The 17,513-nt window shown below is 43.4% G+C and overlaps 1 protein-coding gene across 2 annotated transcripts; it reads right to left on the reverse strand.

Moving 5' to 3' along the window:
* Positions 1-79: 79 nt before the first annotated feature.
* shc2 (SHC (Src homology 2 domain containing) transforming protein 2) lies at positions 80-14,351 on the reverse strand. Of its 2 annotated transcripts, none has more exons than XM_076726112.1 (13): positions 13,344-14,351; positions 9,964-10,034; positions 7,452-7,512; positions 7,074-7,193; positions 6,851-6,904; positions 6,577-6,628; positions 6,166-6,292; positions 5,059-5,239; positions 4,376-4,469; positions 3,239-3,412; positions 2,790-3,118; positions 2,421-2,592; positions 80-1,806 (listed from the first exon to the last, which is right to left on the reverse strand). In XM_076726112.1, the coding sequence occupies exons 1-12, from the start codon at positions 14,103-14,105 to the stop codon at positions 2,464-2,466; spliced, it is 2,154 nt and encodes a 717-aa protein (XP_076582227.1). In that variant the 5' UTR covers positions 14,106-14,351; the 3' UTR covers positions 80-1,806; positions 2,421-2,463. The 2 variants fall into 2 exon arrangements, with proteins under 2 accessions (XP_076582227.1, XP_076582228.1); XM_076726113.1 differs by having other exon boundaries at positions 1,727-1,806; positions 2,441-2,592; positions 13,344-14,105.
* Positions 14,352-17,513: the final 3,162 nt, after the last annotated feature.

The raw sequence follows: 17,513 nt of genomic DNA on the forward strand, positions 1-17,513 counted from the left end.
TTGAATGGTTGGGCTTAACTGGAGCTGCCTCATTAGCTGGCAGACATGAAGAGTCACAAACGACAACACACAATTTGAATTGTACCCTCTTTTTCAATTAGTTTTATTGACAAAAAGCCATTAAATTTAATCAAAGAGGAAAAGAGCCAAGAAGTTCCTGAGAAAGCAAAAAGAAGGAGATCTGAAAGAATTACATGAATCATTTGGACCTCACCAGAAGCCTTGCAGCTCACCTCATCTCTCTGTGCGTTCATGAGGCTGTAGCTAAGAACTGTGGAGGGCCTGATTGAAGATATGTCGCTAATAACACAGAGAGAAATGCAAAAAAGCATAGTAAGAATCCAGCGTTAGATTGGAAAGAAATGGGGTAGGAAACTTTCTGTCACTGCAGCCAAGGAGCAGAAATACACAAGATGATGTGAAGACAGATGTGGGATGAGGAAAATCAATAAAGTGATGTATTCCCCTGAGCTGGGACAAATAAAGGTTTTAAATTCAAGTCCAAAACCCCTGTCTTTAATATCAGTCAATACAGACTAGTGTTTTCTACGAAAAAGGTCCACTGAGGGGATTGTTGTGAGGGATGCACATAAAGACAACGACAGCCATGACACAATAAGACAGTATAACAAGTATAACAAGAGCAGCTTACATGACTGTTGACAAGTATAAGAGCTTAATCATCCTGAAGTTCGTTCAGTCATTCATTGGCATGGCAAGAAAACTAGTGTTCTGCGTTAGGAGCATAAATGCACATTATATACACTCTGACACAAATGCCTGTCTCTGTAGTTATTAAGGCACTGAAGTTGGACGGGCTGTGGAAATACAGGCGTGGATATACTGAGTGTGTATGGAGAGTAGTTGGTTTTAACCCGAGACGCGGTATTGATGTGAGTACAGTCTGACCGATAATGTTCACAGGCTTATACGGCACAAACAGCATGTCTTTAACCAATTAAGAACAGCCCCTACGAATGCACAAATGACAGATATTTACGGTAAATGTGACAAAACGTCCCATTTTCAAGACAATGTACCGTACGTCTGCTTGTCTATATGAAGATTGCATGATTTTTTTTTTGTTATGGAGACACAAACAAACAACAAAAAGGTAGAAGAATGTGTGGCTGCTTGAGAAATCCAGCACTGAATCGTGTTCAGTGTGTTTCCATTGTGCCATCTCAGAGTCAAGTACTGCAGACCTGTGCACGTGTAACAACAAACAGTCTTTACATTCCAATGAAACAGACATTTCTTAAATTGTCTCTTAAAGTCACAGCACTTTCATTTCTTGCTTTTATAAAGAAATGAACTACTGAATAACCTGACGCAGTTTTGTTCTGGCGATGTCCGTTTTTTGTTCGGTGGACGACCTGTGACTGACTGGTTGGGCATGTCATGGTATACTGGAAGCTCTTCGCTATTACCAAAATCATAGGACATTACTTCTCTGTGCAAGAAATCCTCATTTCATTTCCTGAAGTTGAGTCCTCTTCGAACAGTCGCTTTCAGTTTTTGACAGCAGCTGACAATTTTCCGACTCTGATATGAGTCACGCTGTGGGTTCTGGTTGGTTTGTTAGCTTAATAGCTGCATGCTGAGGAGTTTGTGACAGATGAGGGATAGTTTGGTTGATCCTGCAGGCAAAAGGCAGAGAAAGTACAAGGAGGTGTCAGATGCCTCACTCTCCTTAGTAGAATTGTTGATGGAAAGAAAATATCAGTGATGTCCTTTGTTCCAGATAAATCTCCATCTGGGATAAATGATTTCCATTCGTTTTTGCAAGGGGACGCAAGAATTCATCTGTGAAATACAGCAGACAAAGAGGGAAAATCTTAAGCACGGAGTGAAGGTCAAACAGTCATTTTTAGGCTTGTATGTACATTGGTTTTTCCAGTTATTATATGTAGATTCTTGAAACATGCATTTTAATGGGACTTATGCCACCCCAACTCCAGAAAATTTGGGACACTGTGAAAAACATCAAGTAAGACAAAATGCAATCATTGGCAAACAAACTGTTTACCTCCATTTGTTTTAAAAAAGTGTCCCTGGGCCCATGTAGGAATAGTCTTTGTACAATCATGTCTCCACAAAGTGGTGAACCTCACTCTAGCCTCGCTCGTGAGCAACTGAGCCTTTCGAGGACGCCCCCTTCATGGCCAATCACTATCACCTGTTACCAATTAACCTGTTCAGCTGTGGAACATTCCAAACAGGTGTTTCCCAGTCTTTTGTTTTGCTGGCATCAAATTCAGAATAAGTATATATATAACATGAAACATTAAAATATATTGTCTTTTTTCCCATTGTCAATTGAGTATATGTCAAAAAGCATATATTAGCAAGTTATCACATTCTGTTTTGTTTATGTTTTACACAAGAGCCCACTGTCTTTACAATCTGGTTGTACATACATAGTGTCCTACATGCTTGCCGTCCCACGCAGGGTCAGGTGGTTCACTGTTTCCTCCTGACCACCTGTTTGAGGTGGAGCTCGCTCTCTGCCGCCACAATGGGCAGCTCGTTCTTCAGGTGGTATGAGATAAGGTGGCTTATGCTCTCAAATAACATGTCTTTGGTTCTGACCTGTGTAGAACAGATGGGAGGACGTAAGTTCTGGTGTTCACCACAGACAGGGCAAACCTTCTATACACCCAGTTTGTCACATTAAACAATGCTCAGTGTTTACAGATGACATCCAATAAACAACTTCTCAGAATTAGGTAATCAGAAAATGAAAAAGACTAATTTGTAATGGGGAAGAGTGCAGCTATAAGACTCACCACTCCCTCTGGGTCCACCAGCAGTAGGTGTTTGGGCAGGCCACAGTGCATGCCGGTTAGCACATACTGTCCAGGGTTGGTCGTGCTCTCCCGGACCAGGAAATCTCCATCCCGGACCAGGAGTCTCTCTGCGTCCCGTCTGCTCATGCGGCTGTGGTACCACGTCTCCCTGCGGAGCTGCTCCTCGTTTGGGGCCACAGGGGCTCGACGGCGCGGAGGGCTCGGCCACTGGTCCTCCAGCACCCGCACACCTCCAGCTGCAGCAGACATACTGGACCCAGCAGCTCCACCACAGGCCTCGTGGAGCTTCAGGGCGTCCTCAAAAGGCCCTACAGGGACAGTGATGTTTCAAAAGTGCAAGTGTGGTCACTCTACAGTACGTTTCAAATGAACAGAGTTTATTTTCCTTACATCTGCCGGAATGTGTCACGCTGACTCTCAGGACTTACTCATGTCAAAGAGGTCCTTTTTGGGACTGTCGGGTACCCTGGTCCCTCTGTGCCCTTCAGGCCACCGTGAATCCAGGTTTTCCAAACTCTGGGTGTTTACATACTGATGCTCCTCATAATCTTTGCTGCCTGGTGGCTGGCCGTCAGCACACAGGTAACCATCCGATGTCACACCTGAGGATCACAGGAGTTCTCAGTACACTTTAGACTCATGACTAGACGTGTGTGTGTGTGTGCGTGAGAGGGAAAAATATTACGTTTCTTATTTTTTTTGGCCTCCTCTAGTGATTGAAATCAGAACTTGAAATGTTGAGTTTTGTTAGACACCACAGTATGTTTGTAGCTTTTGTCCATAAATAAGCTAATATAGTTAAACCAGTTTGCACTAAAGTGAACATGTATTGCCTATAAATCTGTCTTATGTAGCCTCCAATGATAAAGATTGTCATTCTCTTCTTATTGGACCGTTGATGATTGCTTTTACGTTTCGTACTTCTGAACTGCACTAATCTGAGCGAAAGATGATGTAGATAAATAACATTTGACTGAAGCGATTTATGCAATTTATATTCTAACTTCATTCACTGTGAAGTGGAGAGAGTTGGAAATGTAGAATAATAGTATTAGAAAAAAAAAATGAATAACTTATTTATATTGTTTTTTAATGATGCTATAAAAATTCAATAAAGAATTTATTCAGAGAAACTGAGACCGTGACAGAAATCTGTGGAAACAAATACCCCATGCCTCCCGAAAAGAATGGTGTGGTCTGCACTGAATTCCTCCACAAACTAATAAAAATAATTTCTCAAGATTAACTGTCATAACAATCCAAATGGAATTCAGAGAATCTTGAGGATGATCCAAGCCTCCCTCCAATCAAAGATGACAGACAGTCTCACGCCAAGTCTTTCATCTGTGCGGCCGCCCTGATTAAAAAGAATCCTCATCCTATCAGGCTGATCTTGAGAAGGGTCCAAACTCTGTCTGTGCCAGAAGGTAAGTAAATTTCATTCAGGCCAGCGATGACTGCACTTGTGCCGCATTTTCAAAAAGAAAAGTACACACACCCTCCACATCTATCCATCCGTTTTTTTTGCAGATGTTATACCTGCGCACCGCCACAGGGTGTCTCACCTGAGCTGCCTGTCGTGTCAGTGTCCCAGTGAAGTTCATAGCACAGCTGGCCAGGGGGATAAGACGCTTGCTCCCTGCGAGCTGGTGAGCCCATCTGCAAACCCACACACACACACCAGAAGAACACATCCTAAATACATCTGTGTCTCCATACCTTGTCCCAACTTAATGTAGTTTTGAAGCACTCTATTTGAAACATTAGCTACAGCATGTCACCGTATGTTTGAACAAGCTGCAGGGAGAGAGCGATGATTCCTCTGACCCGATAGGCAACGGAAGAGCCAAGGCTCTTTATCTAATCATATCTGTCTCTGGCAATTTTGGTGCAGGCGCATCAGGAACACAGATATAGAGTATATTTTCATGCTCCTGTTTACTTCCATGTAAACAATACGTGGAAGGAGCAGGAAAACACATCAGTCACCAGGTTATGAGGTGGGTATCTTAGAGTTTAGCTTGAGTCTGGCTGTCATTGTCTGGTAAAGGATAGTCGTGCACTTCCTGATAACAACCAGATGTAGCTTTGATTACATCTGTGATAACATTAGATGATAAGGTTGCATCTCATGCTCACATACTTCCATATGGTGATTAGTCAGAAGAAAAAAACTATACTGCACAGCTAAGGCTAACACACCAGAATCCAGATTGTGACCTTTGCAAAATCATGCCTGGGGATTCACCTGTGCTGCTGCCTTGCTCTGCGGTTGGGTGTGGATGTGACCCAGCAGAGCTCCGCTGGGCCTGAGCCTGGAGTCCACCACTCCCCCAATTGGAGGCTCCTTCCCTGGGATGCTGTTGTAGTAATCGTGGTCCGAGAAGTCCTCATCCTCCCCCCACATCGGCTCTTCTGTCCTCACAGACCTAAAGAGGGACATAAGTAGAAAGGTGCATTTGATGCAGGTCCAAATCTTACAGTGAAAGCAGAATTAGTATTCATAATCAATACCACAACATCTACAATCTAAACAATAATTATGCTGATAGTTATGATTTCATTATTATTCTTTGCAGTGATATTAATAGTGATGATGATGATGATGATGATGATGATGATGATGATAATGATGATAAGCAGATCTGGGTTCTCAAATGGATTCAGTCCGATCAGATGACATCTCCACATCCGAAAGTGATCTATAAAATCTGCTAGAGATTTATTTAGATCACCAGAGCCGCTGCTGGCAGCAGGAAGGCGTTCATTTGAAACCAGAATAGAAAAAGACTCAGAGTCCGGAGTGTCTGCAGTGGCATCAGTGCAACACCTGAGGTTCGCTCGAAGGGGTGAGAAGATCTATGGGGATCAATACGATAGGATGGATCCTGAGGTAATACAAGAACAAACTATCGCGTCTCCTTGTCATAAATAACAAAGGAATGTGAGAGTTGCACAGTAGATCAGATTTTTGTGGTGGAAAATGTGACTGAGCTGTTTTGTGCAGGACTCATGATGAGAATTTATGTCAACATTAGTATGATAAATAAAAAGAGCCACCTTCACTTCCTCTGGGTGTCAGTCTTCAAACATTTGCTGCAAGTGTAAGCAAGTTTAAATCTTTCATGTATATGAAAATTGTATTGATTTTTACATTCTCTGTATTATATTAATAGTTTTTAGAATTTTGTTGTAGATGCAATATACAGGTATTTCTTATGTTAGAAATATGCTGCAAATCATTGATTTATTATTGTGTCAGTGCCCCACGGCTGCCACATACATGGATGACAGTAACAAAAATTCTTCAAAGGCTTTTCATCTTTTCATAGAAACCATAAGTTTGGCGTGTTACCTCTCCACAGACGCCATGGTTTTGGGAGGACTGTGTAGGTACTGTTTGAACTGCAGCTCGAAGGCTTGGCCGATGGTGCTGATGACACTCTGGGCTAAACCGTCTGAGCACTCCAGGATGTGACACGCTGAAGGAGAAAAACAAGAGAAGTATTAATCCCACTATTTCAAGCATTTGCTTCGCCAAAACACTGTGTGGTAATTTCGATTTTTTTCTTTTTAATGGTTGTGATAATTTGCTGAGAAGCATCATTAATTTACATTCTGAAGGTTTACTTTGATATCAGGAATAACTTCATTGGAGTAGCTTTATGTAACTTTTTACAAATATAAATTGTAGACGTGATCTGAGTAACCCTTGTATTGATGGTTATGAAACAGGCAGCTAAAGGAGAAGCTTTTCAGGACCTACCCCTCTGATTCACTGGGTCTTTGGCCACATATGCAACATAATCAGGCGTGTCCTGCAACAGACGGGAGAAAAATTCAATTTGACCAGATAAATTAGACCTATGTAACTAAATTAAAGCCCTCATTGATTCTCCGGTCATGAGACTGGAAACCAGGAAAATGGAGTCCGGTCAGATATGTGCAGTCTGCCAACATTTCCATTCCGACAGCAACAACAACAACAACAACAACAACAACAACATGAAGGAGAGGTGGGAGTTAAACGCTGCACTCACTGTGTCGCCCCCTGAGGCGAATGAGATAGACTGCATGGGATGGTGTGCTATCACCTGAAAGAGACAAGTGGATACAAGAGAGGCAGAGGTTTGCCAGTATTCTACTTTAACAATTCATTATTAATTCATGTGGATATTAACAACACAGATGGACAAGAAGATAAAGGCCATTATATCAGTCTGATCCTTATACAGATGAACTTATGGTGGTTTACCATCATACCTGTCGTGTGGTAGGGATAAGCAGACCAAGGCCATCTATGGAAATATTCACTGCAATGCTCATGCCTGCAAATCGCAGGTTACTCTTTCCCATGATGGACTGCAGGGCTTTGTTCAGGGCCTGCATGAAGAGGGAAAAGAGTACAGTGGAAATAACCATCACAGATTTAAAACTGCTCTTACATGCAGAAACCAGAAATGTCATCCTTTATTTACTGCAGCTGTTTTGAGAGATAACCATATTTTATATCACTTATCATATTGTATACTTATCGAAATTCAGAGAGTTTCACACATCCGTTTTTTAAAAACACTGTTTGGTGAATTGAGCCCATCTAACATGATGAAATATGCAATAAGATTGATTATTACTATTAACCTTCTTCCTCCAAGCTCCCTTTCCGCCTGGCACAGCTTCACACAGCCTGTTGATGGCTTCCCTAATTAGAGGAATGAAGAAAGGTCAACGGTCAGACTGTGGTGGGACACACTGGCAACTGAGCAAACATCTACAAGGACACATTTATTCTCTGACGGTCACACAGATTCCTGTTAACTGTGCAGATATTAACTATCCAGCGGCAGCAGTGAGGGGAGCACAACCGACATTTAAACTTTTACATGTTAAGCTACAAAACAACTGCTGCATCACAATGATGGAAAAACCTGAGGTTAAACATGAACAGAGGCTTTGTGTTCCTGCCCTCGGGCTGAGGTCATAGGTCACACACCCATCACAGTTCAAAGGTCAAGCAAAGATTTCCAGCAGGTCTGTTCACTGCTACTAAACTAGCTCTTGACACTGATGCTCAAGGAACCTCGCAAAAAGAAAACAATCACCATCATCTACAGCGTTTATTACTCTCCTGTTCAATTCCCTGTCAAATTTGGGAGGAATAAACAGCATCGTTTGAGCCAAGAGGGTCCGTGCAGTTCCACATCTTCCACTGCTTCTTTACGGCATCATTAGTCACATTTATTTTCCGCAGTGCAATTCTCTCTGCAGATTTGTTGCCACTTTGCAGTGACGCTGCCATAACTCCTGGGAATGGCTGCCTAATGGACGTTTAAAGCTCCTGTCCCCTGTGTGTCTGATGGCGGGAGTGAGGCTGGGGCTCGCGCTCTCACTCTCGCTGCCAGGGGACAGCGGGGACAGCAGTCAAGAACCCAGCTGCCCCTATCAAGTGGCTCGTAAATATTTAAAAAGCAGCGTCCCGGGCCCCATCTCGAGTAAAGGTCTTCTCAGGGATTTTTGAAAAAACACCACGATGTTCGAATGAGTCATGCTGATGGGAGGGCAGCAGGGGAGGAGGAGGAGGAGGAGGAGGAGGAGAGAGATGGGCTGTTGTTGTTTTCCTCCGCAGCTTCGGTATCTGCCCTGCAATACATTGCTGGCCCTCATTATCACTGGTGCTGCTGTTCAACACCGTGACACAGAGTGCTGTTGGGAGTGTGCAACTTCTTCAAATCTAAGAGCCGAAGTGCATTTTTGAAATTCTGACAAGCACTGAATGTTTAGCTGTGGTTTCTCCAGGAGTAAATTAACTGGTGTGCAAGTCTGCGAGGTGAAAAAAAGGCCAGCTCAGGACTCATACTAAAGCTGCTTTTGAATCCAGCAACAATTCACACATGCTAAAATATCTATAAAGTCGGCTTGATTGATTAAAACTATCACTGATTTTTGTCTTGCAGGACAGATGGCCGGTCCCATCTTCCCCAGGGAATCAGAGACCTGGGCCTCGTGTTGTTAGCATCACTGGGACATTTGGAAGTGCAGCACGTTTTAAAGCTGTCATTGATAAATTACCTTACACGTGCTGCTGAATGGAAAAGGCTGCAGTGAATTAAACTAAGGCCAAACACACTGAAAGTCAAACGCCTGGTCAACAACCGCAAGGATGTAAAATCAAAACACAGACACCATCAATGCACTAAAACAGTGATGACTAAACTGATGTCATGCAGTCATACTAACACAACCTGGTGTCGTCAGCTTATGCTCGGCATCGTTTCTGCCTTAGCGAATGTTTTGTTTTGCTGTTTTGTTTTGAACTCTCCTCCTCCTCCTCCTCCTCCTCCTCAAGAAGTTACAACCGCAGACATTATCCAGCGCGGCGCGTTCATGGGGGCCACTGCAGCTTTCCACAGTCATTAGCAAACATCATCAATAATAGATCTCCCTCTCTATCACTCCATCTCTGCTGCCTCCTCCCCCTGCACTTAAGCCTTGGATGCAGGGTGGGCTCCGATTACTGCCGATCGATTGTGGAGGAGAGAGAGGAGGGTGAGACACAGAGGGGGAGTGGGGGAGTACACTTCTCCCATGAGGCTTGCAAAGAATCCTGCTTCTATAACAATAGCGTCACATGTGGAGGATAAAAACATACAGACATACTAAGACCCTGAGGATTTATACATAACATATGATGACCTATCATGACACAGAACACATGGACAGTAGTTTTGCTTGCCTCTTAATTGGGACACACCGCACTACATCGCTGGCCTTGTGCAAAACCTTGTGACTTTAGTTTGATTCACATGCTTTATACTTGCATTGACATTACATTTCCACTGCAACTGGCTGAGTTTGGTGAAATAAACTATCAGAATTTCAAAACTGTGTTGCTGTCAGCGAAGCAAGAATGAGGTTTCTCTAGATTTCTTGCAAAATTAGCTGTTTTAAACAAAAAGCTACAGGTGTGGCTATTTATTTATCATTCCTCATGTCACATGGATATAATAATATGAAAATAAAAAATAAAAGCCCAGAACTGACACACTGCTGGTAGCAGTTTAATATCATAGTGGCTGGTACTATGGTTCATCTCATACACGTTGGATCAAATTCTCCAGTGTCACCACAAACAATAGAGGTGGCCACCGCTTACCTTGTCACCTGAGTCCGCGTGTTGAAGTCCAGGGAGCGCATTGATCTTAACACTTCAATGCAGCCCATGTACTGTAAAAAGAAACAAACCAAACAGAGAAACAAAAGTAAGTTTGGAGAGTTAAGAGATTAGATGTCTTAAAAATGCAGGATCACTTCAAAAATAAATGCTGCAAAAGGACATTAACCTACATAACGAATAAGCATGTTTAAAATATTTCTTCTATATAGTATGTCAGTAGACATTCCCTGAGAATACAATATGTAATCCTCTATTACAAGTATGGCTTCTTCCAACAGTGCTTCGTAACCTAACTCAAATCCACATACAGGCCATTAAACCGTACTCCAAGCGGGGAGCAGCCAGCTGAGCAGCTTCCTAATGGCTGTCAGGTTGAGGTGCTAATGGCACCTTGACTAGATTAGCAGCTCTAAGAGCTCAAATCATGGCAAACTGCAGCTTCTTTGGCCTCTGGGGGATGCTACGAGTGTGAGTGTGTTTGTGTATACAATCAATGTATATAAGGATGCCCTGTACTTATTTGCCTAACTGCAAGGTTTAAGTGAAAAGATGGAGGGGTGATTAACATCTACGGCGTCACATTTCTGCAAGTATCAAGACAGTATAATGGAACATGTGTATAATGAACATCTGTGAAAGCTAATTATGTGACTTTGATATAAATGTGAGCATTGAGTCTCCTGTTTGAAAAAGGACTTCTCATACAAGAACTCATCTCCAATCTCATGCAAAATTCAGTGATGTAAAACGCCACAGCAAATACACGAACTCGCGAAACTAATTTGGTGCTACATTATTTAGGTGCTCTCTGTCCTGCAGCACTTTGGCTCAGTCAACGTCATATTTAGCGTAATTTCCAGGACTGTCTGTGATTGCAACAGACAGCAGACAGACAACACAGCAGCAGCACAAACAAACAGAGAGACAGAAAGAGAGCAACCTTTGAGCCTGAGAGTTTAATGAGCTTTCTAACCAGATTTGGAGCCGGGGGGGGGGGGGGGTCTTCCATCAGGAAAATTGTCTCTCTTTTTTCTTTCCCCCTCTCTGCCAATGCCTCCATTGTCCCACATTCATCTGCTGATACAACACACCCCCTCCTCTATCACTATATCCATACTCCTGGCCTTTTGACCAAGTCTCCAGCACACTATTCCTTGGACTACAGGAACATTGACTTTCCAAGAAGCATTCCACGGAAATTTAATTATGCTGGCCTTCAAACTTTGTAGCATCATGGCTGCCGTCTTCAAGATAAATCAGATAGTGGTTTTATTGTTTATCAATGTAGAAAATGTCCTAAGCCCGGCTCATTATCTAATATTTTCTCATCTTACCATTACGGCAAGGCAAGGTCAAGAAACGTGTAACGAGGGATGGGCAGATGATGGACAGATGCTACGGACAGCTGCATGGTAACAAACAGTATCTGGATATTGTAGATGGGGAATGTTTGGGTTTGTTTTAAGTTCACTACATACAGTCCTGTCTTGTTTGTAATGCAATCTTATGAGTAACACCAACGTAAATTTTGCATGTTCCTTCCTCACAGCAGATTTTAGACCACAAAATGTACTTGTTGCACCACCTTTCTGGAAACTGCACCAATAGCTACAAAAAATGACATTACAGATATTCAGAATCCGACTGAGAAGTGCACCAGATTGTAAGGGGACAGTACGAAATGATAGCAGCCTGGTTTTAATATAGCTCTCTAAATGGTGGCTGCTTTGGCAGCTGCAGTGCTTTGTTTGATGGTTGCTGCAGTGTCCTGGCTGTCAAAGATGGCAGATGCAGGCCAGACACAGAGCTTGACAAAGAGAAAGTGCAAAGGAGGAAACCAATAGGCTGCTAAGAATCATATCTGTGTATTTACCAGCAGAGGAGTGACTGCGTGTGATAGAGAGAGAAACACTGAAACAGAAATGGAGGGAGAGAGAGCTGTGCGCTGTGGTGGCTGTGCTGATTAAAAATGGCACAGCACAGCAGAAATCTACTGTCACTTTGACACTAATACATGCAGCAAGTACTCCTCCCTGCACAGAGCCACCACTGGATTGCACATACGGCACTGCTTTAGCTGTCGTGAAATGCATCTCAAACATTAGCTTACACGGATCATCTAAAATTATTGCAGTACACCTTCGGAGAAGCTGTTAAAAGCTTGTTAAGTGAGATATCAATCAAATATCAGAGCAGCACTTGTTATGAATCTCAGAAAGCTGTGCATGGTGATGAGAGCTCATACGTACTCATCACTGGACCCCTCCCATACCTCTTCCACATCACATGATGCAAATGACTGTGATTAACTATAATTGAATCTTGGAATGAATGGTGCCTGTATAATGCCCTTAGAAAGTGTGCTTGGGCCTCGGACTGGGCTAATCAAGAGCCACGCCATTAGTTTGAGGAGGAGGGGGGGGGGAGAGCGGTGCAAGAGGGGCGGAGGTGAACAGGCATGGGGGATCGCTGAGGGGAGATCAGTGACATTGACGTCAAGCAGTCTGCTTGGGATGGTAACCCTTTGTAAACACAAATCACAAGCACGTACAGATAATGATTTCTCTTGAGACAAAACTGCCTTTTTAATTTAACATCATTCTTGTGCCTCTGCTGGGACAGCCAAGCATTCACTTCTAAATGCAGCCTGAGCTTATTTTCAATAAAACACAATGAGTTGGTGTACTCCTTGTCATTCAAGCATTCTTGAATGATACTAACTATGATAAAGACTGGGATTCAGTCTGCTGAGGGATTGTAAATCAGATTTTATGAATAAAATCATTGCTCACATGAATGTAAACAATCCTGACAACCACACAAAGAACACCACTCCCATAAGCTTACAGTGGAAGCTCACAAACAAACATAGGTTACATGCACTGTAAATACAGAGGGGCATTGTTTTAAAGTATAGTATATTATGCATACAACCTACGATAAACAGTGCAGCAAAATACTGATCCTGACTACAGTCTGTGTACATAATTTCATGGTTTATCTTTCTCCACCCTGACGCCTGTGTGCTATCCTGACGCAGTCTCCCTACTAGCCACACCAAGCCATCTATCTGGATTAAATTATGTATTCCCCAGCCTGCGCCACATGAGCTGCATAACAAACTGCCTGGTACTGTGGTGTCCTTTTGTTTCCCACCCAGATAGAGCAACCTTTCAACGGGGGTCATTAATATTATGTGGTTCACTGGCTCACGTGAGCAGTTAATTAATATCTGAGCACCAGAAAGAAAAGTTGTTTCTTCTTGTTGTACACACTTTCAAAACAAATCCTAAATTAGGTGGATGTGCCTTCACAATGGATATATAGAATGCATTACAAAAAGGTTCCCACTGACTCACCCTGACAATATAAGAGGCCCCTGGTCCTGCAATCTTCTTGTCAGGGTGCAGCCAGCCTTGAGAGGGTTTGTGGATGAAGCTACCCTTCTGGGTGAAGTCCTCTCCCCCAAGCCACATACCTTCCACCCTTGTCCTGCGGTTCATTCCTGACCTGGAGCTGCTGGATCCCCCAGGGCTCGCCATGGCCTCCGTGGCCCCAAATCCGTGCCCCCCCTGGCTGGCAGAGTTTGCTGCTGCAACAGCTCTCTGCCCTCGAATAGCCTGCAAGGAACATGGGGTGACACAAACAGGGTCACAGGAGTTAAGCACCGCCGCGAGACTGGCCACAGGGCCGCTGGCTGTGGTCACACCACCGGCCCTATGTGATGATGAAGAAAGGGAGGCCTGGGAAGGAGCTTCTGCTGTCTTGCTCGAGTCCTTGCTAGAGCTGGAGCTGGAGCTGGAGTTGGACGGGCTCCGGCTGAGCAGGGAGTTGGAGAACTTCCACTGGGGCATCTTAGGGATAAGCATGCAGAAGGTAGTGGTGGCATCCTGTTCTCCATCCAGGCAAGGGGAGTCAGCCAGGGCTGCAGCCCCAGCAGAGTTCGATGATCGGGCAGTGGGATCCAGAGGAGGCAGAGGAGGCAGAGGAAGGCTCGGGGTGGAGGAGGGGACCACCGGTGTGGCCACAACTTTGCCGCTCATGGCTAAGCTCTGCATCAGGTCGTCGGAGGAGGTCACAGACTCATTGCGAAAGCGGCCATACTTTGGCTTAAGGAGCATGCCCGGAGGAGCCGCCTGAAGCAGGAGCTGTGAGGGGGGGATAACTGCCAGAGGATGGAAGGAGGGGGGGGCGGGGAGGGGAAAGGGGAAAGGGGAGGGGGGAGAGGTGTAATGGAAAAAGGGGAGAAAACTGGAGGGATAATCTTCCAGGTGTAGTCCTATATCCTTGTCAAGTGAATATTGTCTGGTCCTCTCCTGTTCACACACACGCACACACACTGTCCCACTCTCATGCCACTCTCCTCTCTGTCTGAGCCGGCCTGCTTCCTCTCACTGCCTTAGGCAAGCTCGCTCGGATGCTCCCAGTCTCTCTCTCTCTCTCTCTTTGGATGATGTCATTGGGTCTATTAGCCCTGCCCTGCCCGGCTGCTCTCAGACTGTATTAGCAAAAACACATCTGCTCGAGCCACACACACACACATATTCACACTCTACAGAGCACTTTTTCTGAATAAAGGAGATTGTACAAATGAATAATGTGTCTGTGCACAGTACCTTTAGGCCAGGTTAGCAGCAATATTTCCAGTCTCTCAAAATGAACAATGCCATCAATGTATGAATGGCGACAAACAAAAAAATATCAAGGTTATAGATGAGAGTATATTGCTTGTGGGTTACTCTAAGCAACGTCACCACTCACTTGAAGAATGAGCAAGTATTCCTTAGTTCCAGCAAGGAACCAGTACTTGGCAAATATTTGGTACCCACTATAAATATGTTTTGCATGTGTCAGTATATTGTGCTAATTTCTAATAAGAATCTGCCATAATTAATCTCAGAAAAGGTCAAAATGCATACAAGAACATCGTATGGCGCGTGCACAAAAACTAACACAATGTACTACAGCAACACCCACGAATAGGGCGATATTGAAATGCAAAATAGAAACGTTAACTAAGACATTGATTGTCACTGTGAGTCGATACCAGCATGAGTCTCATCCAATTAGTTAAGTGTATGGTGTGTGTGTGTGGGTGTGGGTGTGTGTGTGTGTGTGTGTGTGTGTGTGTGTGTGTGTGTGTGGGTGTGGAGGGGTGTAACTCCATTTGCCCTGGCAATAGACAAAAATTTAACAAAGGCAACAATGTAGCCACACTCATAAGGGACTATGTGTCTGAAAACATCCACCCTATCCCATCTGTCTGAATTCTGTTCTCAGCTTCCCTCCCAGCCGCCTCCCTGGAGAGCAATCAGCCATCTCAGCACGATCCTTTTAGCTCCTCATGCCGCCCTCATCCCCTCCCGTTCTTTTCCATCCCTCATTCTTAGGCAAGCATTTCCACTCTGCTTTCTTCACTGTTTTGCACTCAAGAATTGTGTTTTCCCATGTTACACGAAGGCATCAGCAGTCAGGATTCTCAGCGTGAAACACATGGTGGGTTAAGATTTGCACCGTGCAACTTCTGTCTTTCTTTTCGTGGTGGTCAGATCGTGCACACGCAAAGAAAGCTCGATGTATTTCATCACGTCTGGAATGAGCCACCATAGCCACAGAGGTTATTCAGTTAGGGGTAATAAAGGAGAGAAAAGTGCCATTAACAGGTGGTCAAAAATAAGCATCTGCCAATACACACAGATGTGAGCGATCTCTGCATTGATTGTGGAATAAGAGTCAGGGTCATCTCTTATGCAAAAAGGGGGGTAATGAACTGACTAAATAATGCCACCTACACAGACAAGGAAAGGCTCATTATGTCCCCAGCTGCTTAAATTCAATAAAGCAAGCAATTTATTTTGTGCCATTATCAGTGTGGACAAAATGAAACTGAAGAAAAACACAGTAAACAATGTACAAACAAGAATGCTGCAACATTTGTAAACTACAAGTTATTCAAAGAGGCATCACAGGCGGGATGCTTACCTGTACGACAAACTCTGAGGACAAAGAAGATGAAAATAAGATCCAGCCCAATGAACTTCCAATGTCTTCTGTCAGAGAAAAGTAAGGTGTTTACTTCAACTAGCACAGTACAAAGAAGCTGCAGCTGTGGTTGAATAAGAGAATAATTCAGTGTCATTAGTCCACATTACGACACACCACACACACTCACTCACACACACACACACACACACACACACACACACACACACACACAAACCACCATCAGAAATGCCATGACACCACCACCACTGCCATCCCACCTTCTTCCAAACAGCCAATCAGTTCTGGTCTGCTCGCTATAACTTGTTAGGATAATAAGTTACTGATAAACCAGGTGGAATCAATGCATGTTGGCAGATGCACATGAAGCTGGCCTTCCTCAATACGATCAGTCCCCTTTTCTGTCAAAAAACAAACAACTCATCAGGCAACATACTCTGTGAGTGAAGAGTTAACATAATTACCTCCTGACTTTAGTACCTTGCATATACAAGTGGAACACATCACGCTGTGAATACACCACCACTCATTAGCAGACATTACCTTGACAACAGCCATTACAACTAAGAACAACATGGGTTACTTGCAGCACAGGATCCTCAAACTATACTGTTTGGTTAAAATGTAAAGGGGAAGTTTATCTTCAATGCACTTACAAATCATTGACTGAGAAAAGTTACATATTTATGTAAGGACTAGAGAGAAAATATATCAGGTGAGCCTATTATGATGTGACAACAGAAATGGTTGAAATATCAAGAAAACAATTTATTAAGTCAATGTAAATACAGAAAATAGAAATAAGAGTGGTCTTTTTTTTTTTTTTTTTATCTATTCTTTCTTTTTTAAGTACTTACAGAAAATATTAAGTATCACTTGCAGTCAGTGTGGTCAGGCAAATCAATATGTTTATACAGAACATACTATATGTTGCTCTATATATGCAATGCAAATAAAATTTGTAACTAACAAATCGGCAGGCAAAATTCCATCTGGCCTTAATTTTTGATTTCCAACTAAATAGCCAAATTCACAGTATGCAGGCAGTAGTATGCATGAATAGCTTTGCATGCTATGCCCACTTTCTTGCATTGAATAGGGTTGATGTTTAAGTAATGTTTTGTGGTTGCACCATAATTAATTGTCAGTATAATAGTATAGAATATACATGCACCCACGTGGTCAATATTGCCCTAAATGTTGTATATTTGTAGTCGAATTCAGCACAACTGGACAACTTACGCAAACACGGCGACGTTTTGCGGCCACACCTCCTCCCGCACCGCGGTGACGAGGGCAGGCGGAGCCGCATCACAGCGGAGGATCTGAGGAAGCGAAGAGCTCTCATTGATCTCCTTTTCGCTTTCACAAATTCTCTCGCGAAAGACCACAAGCGTTTTCAAAAACATGAAATATCTTCCGTTCAAACGCTTAAGACTTTTTGAACTCTATTGCAAAAAAAACAAACCATACGATGATAGCGGAAACTTATCTTTTTAAACAATTTACAGGGAAATATACTCGCT

Source organism: Chaetodon auriga, chromosome 3 (genome assembly GCF_051107435.1).
Source record: "Chaetodon auriga isolate fChaAug3 chromosome 3, fChaAug3.hap1, whole genome shotgun sequence".
NCBI lineage: Eukaryota > Metazoa > Chordata > Actinopteri > Chaetodontiformes > Chaetodontidae > Chaetodon > Chaetodon auriga.

Coding starts and splice junctions, on each gene's coding strand:
- shc2 (XM_076726112.1), bottom strand. CDS start 14,105: ATGCTCCTTAAGCCAAAGTATGGCCGCTTTCGCAATGAGTCTGTGACC. Junction 5,240..6,165: donor ACCATGGCGTCTGTGGAGAG/GTAACACGCCAA, acceptor GTCCCTCTTTAG/GTCTGTGAGGACAGAAGAGC. Junction 3,413..4,375: donor TGACACGACAGGCAGCTCAG/GTGAGACACCCT, acceptor TGTGATCCTCAG/GTGTGACATCGGATGGTTAC.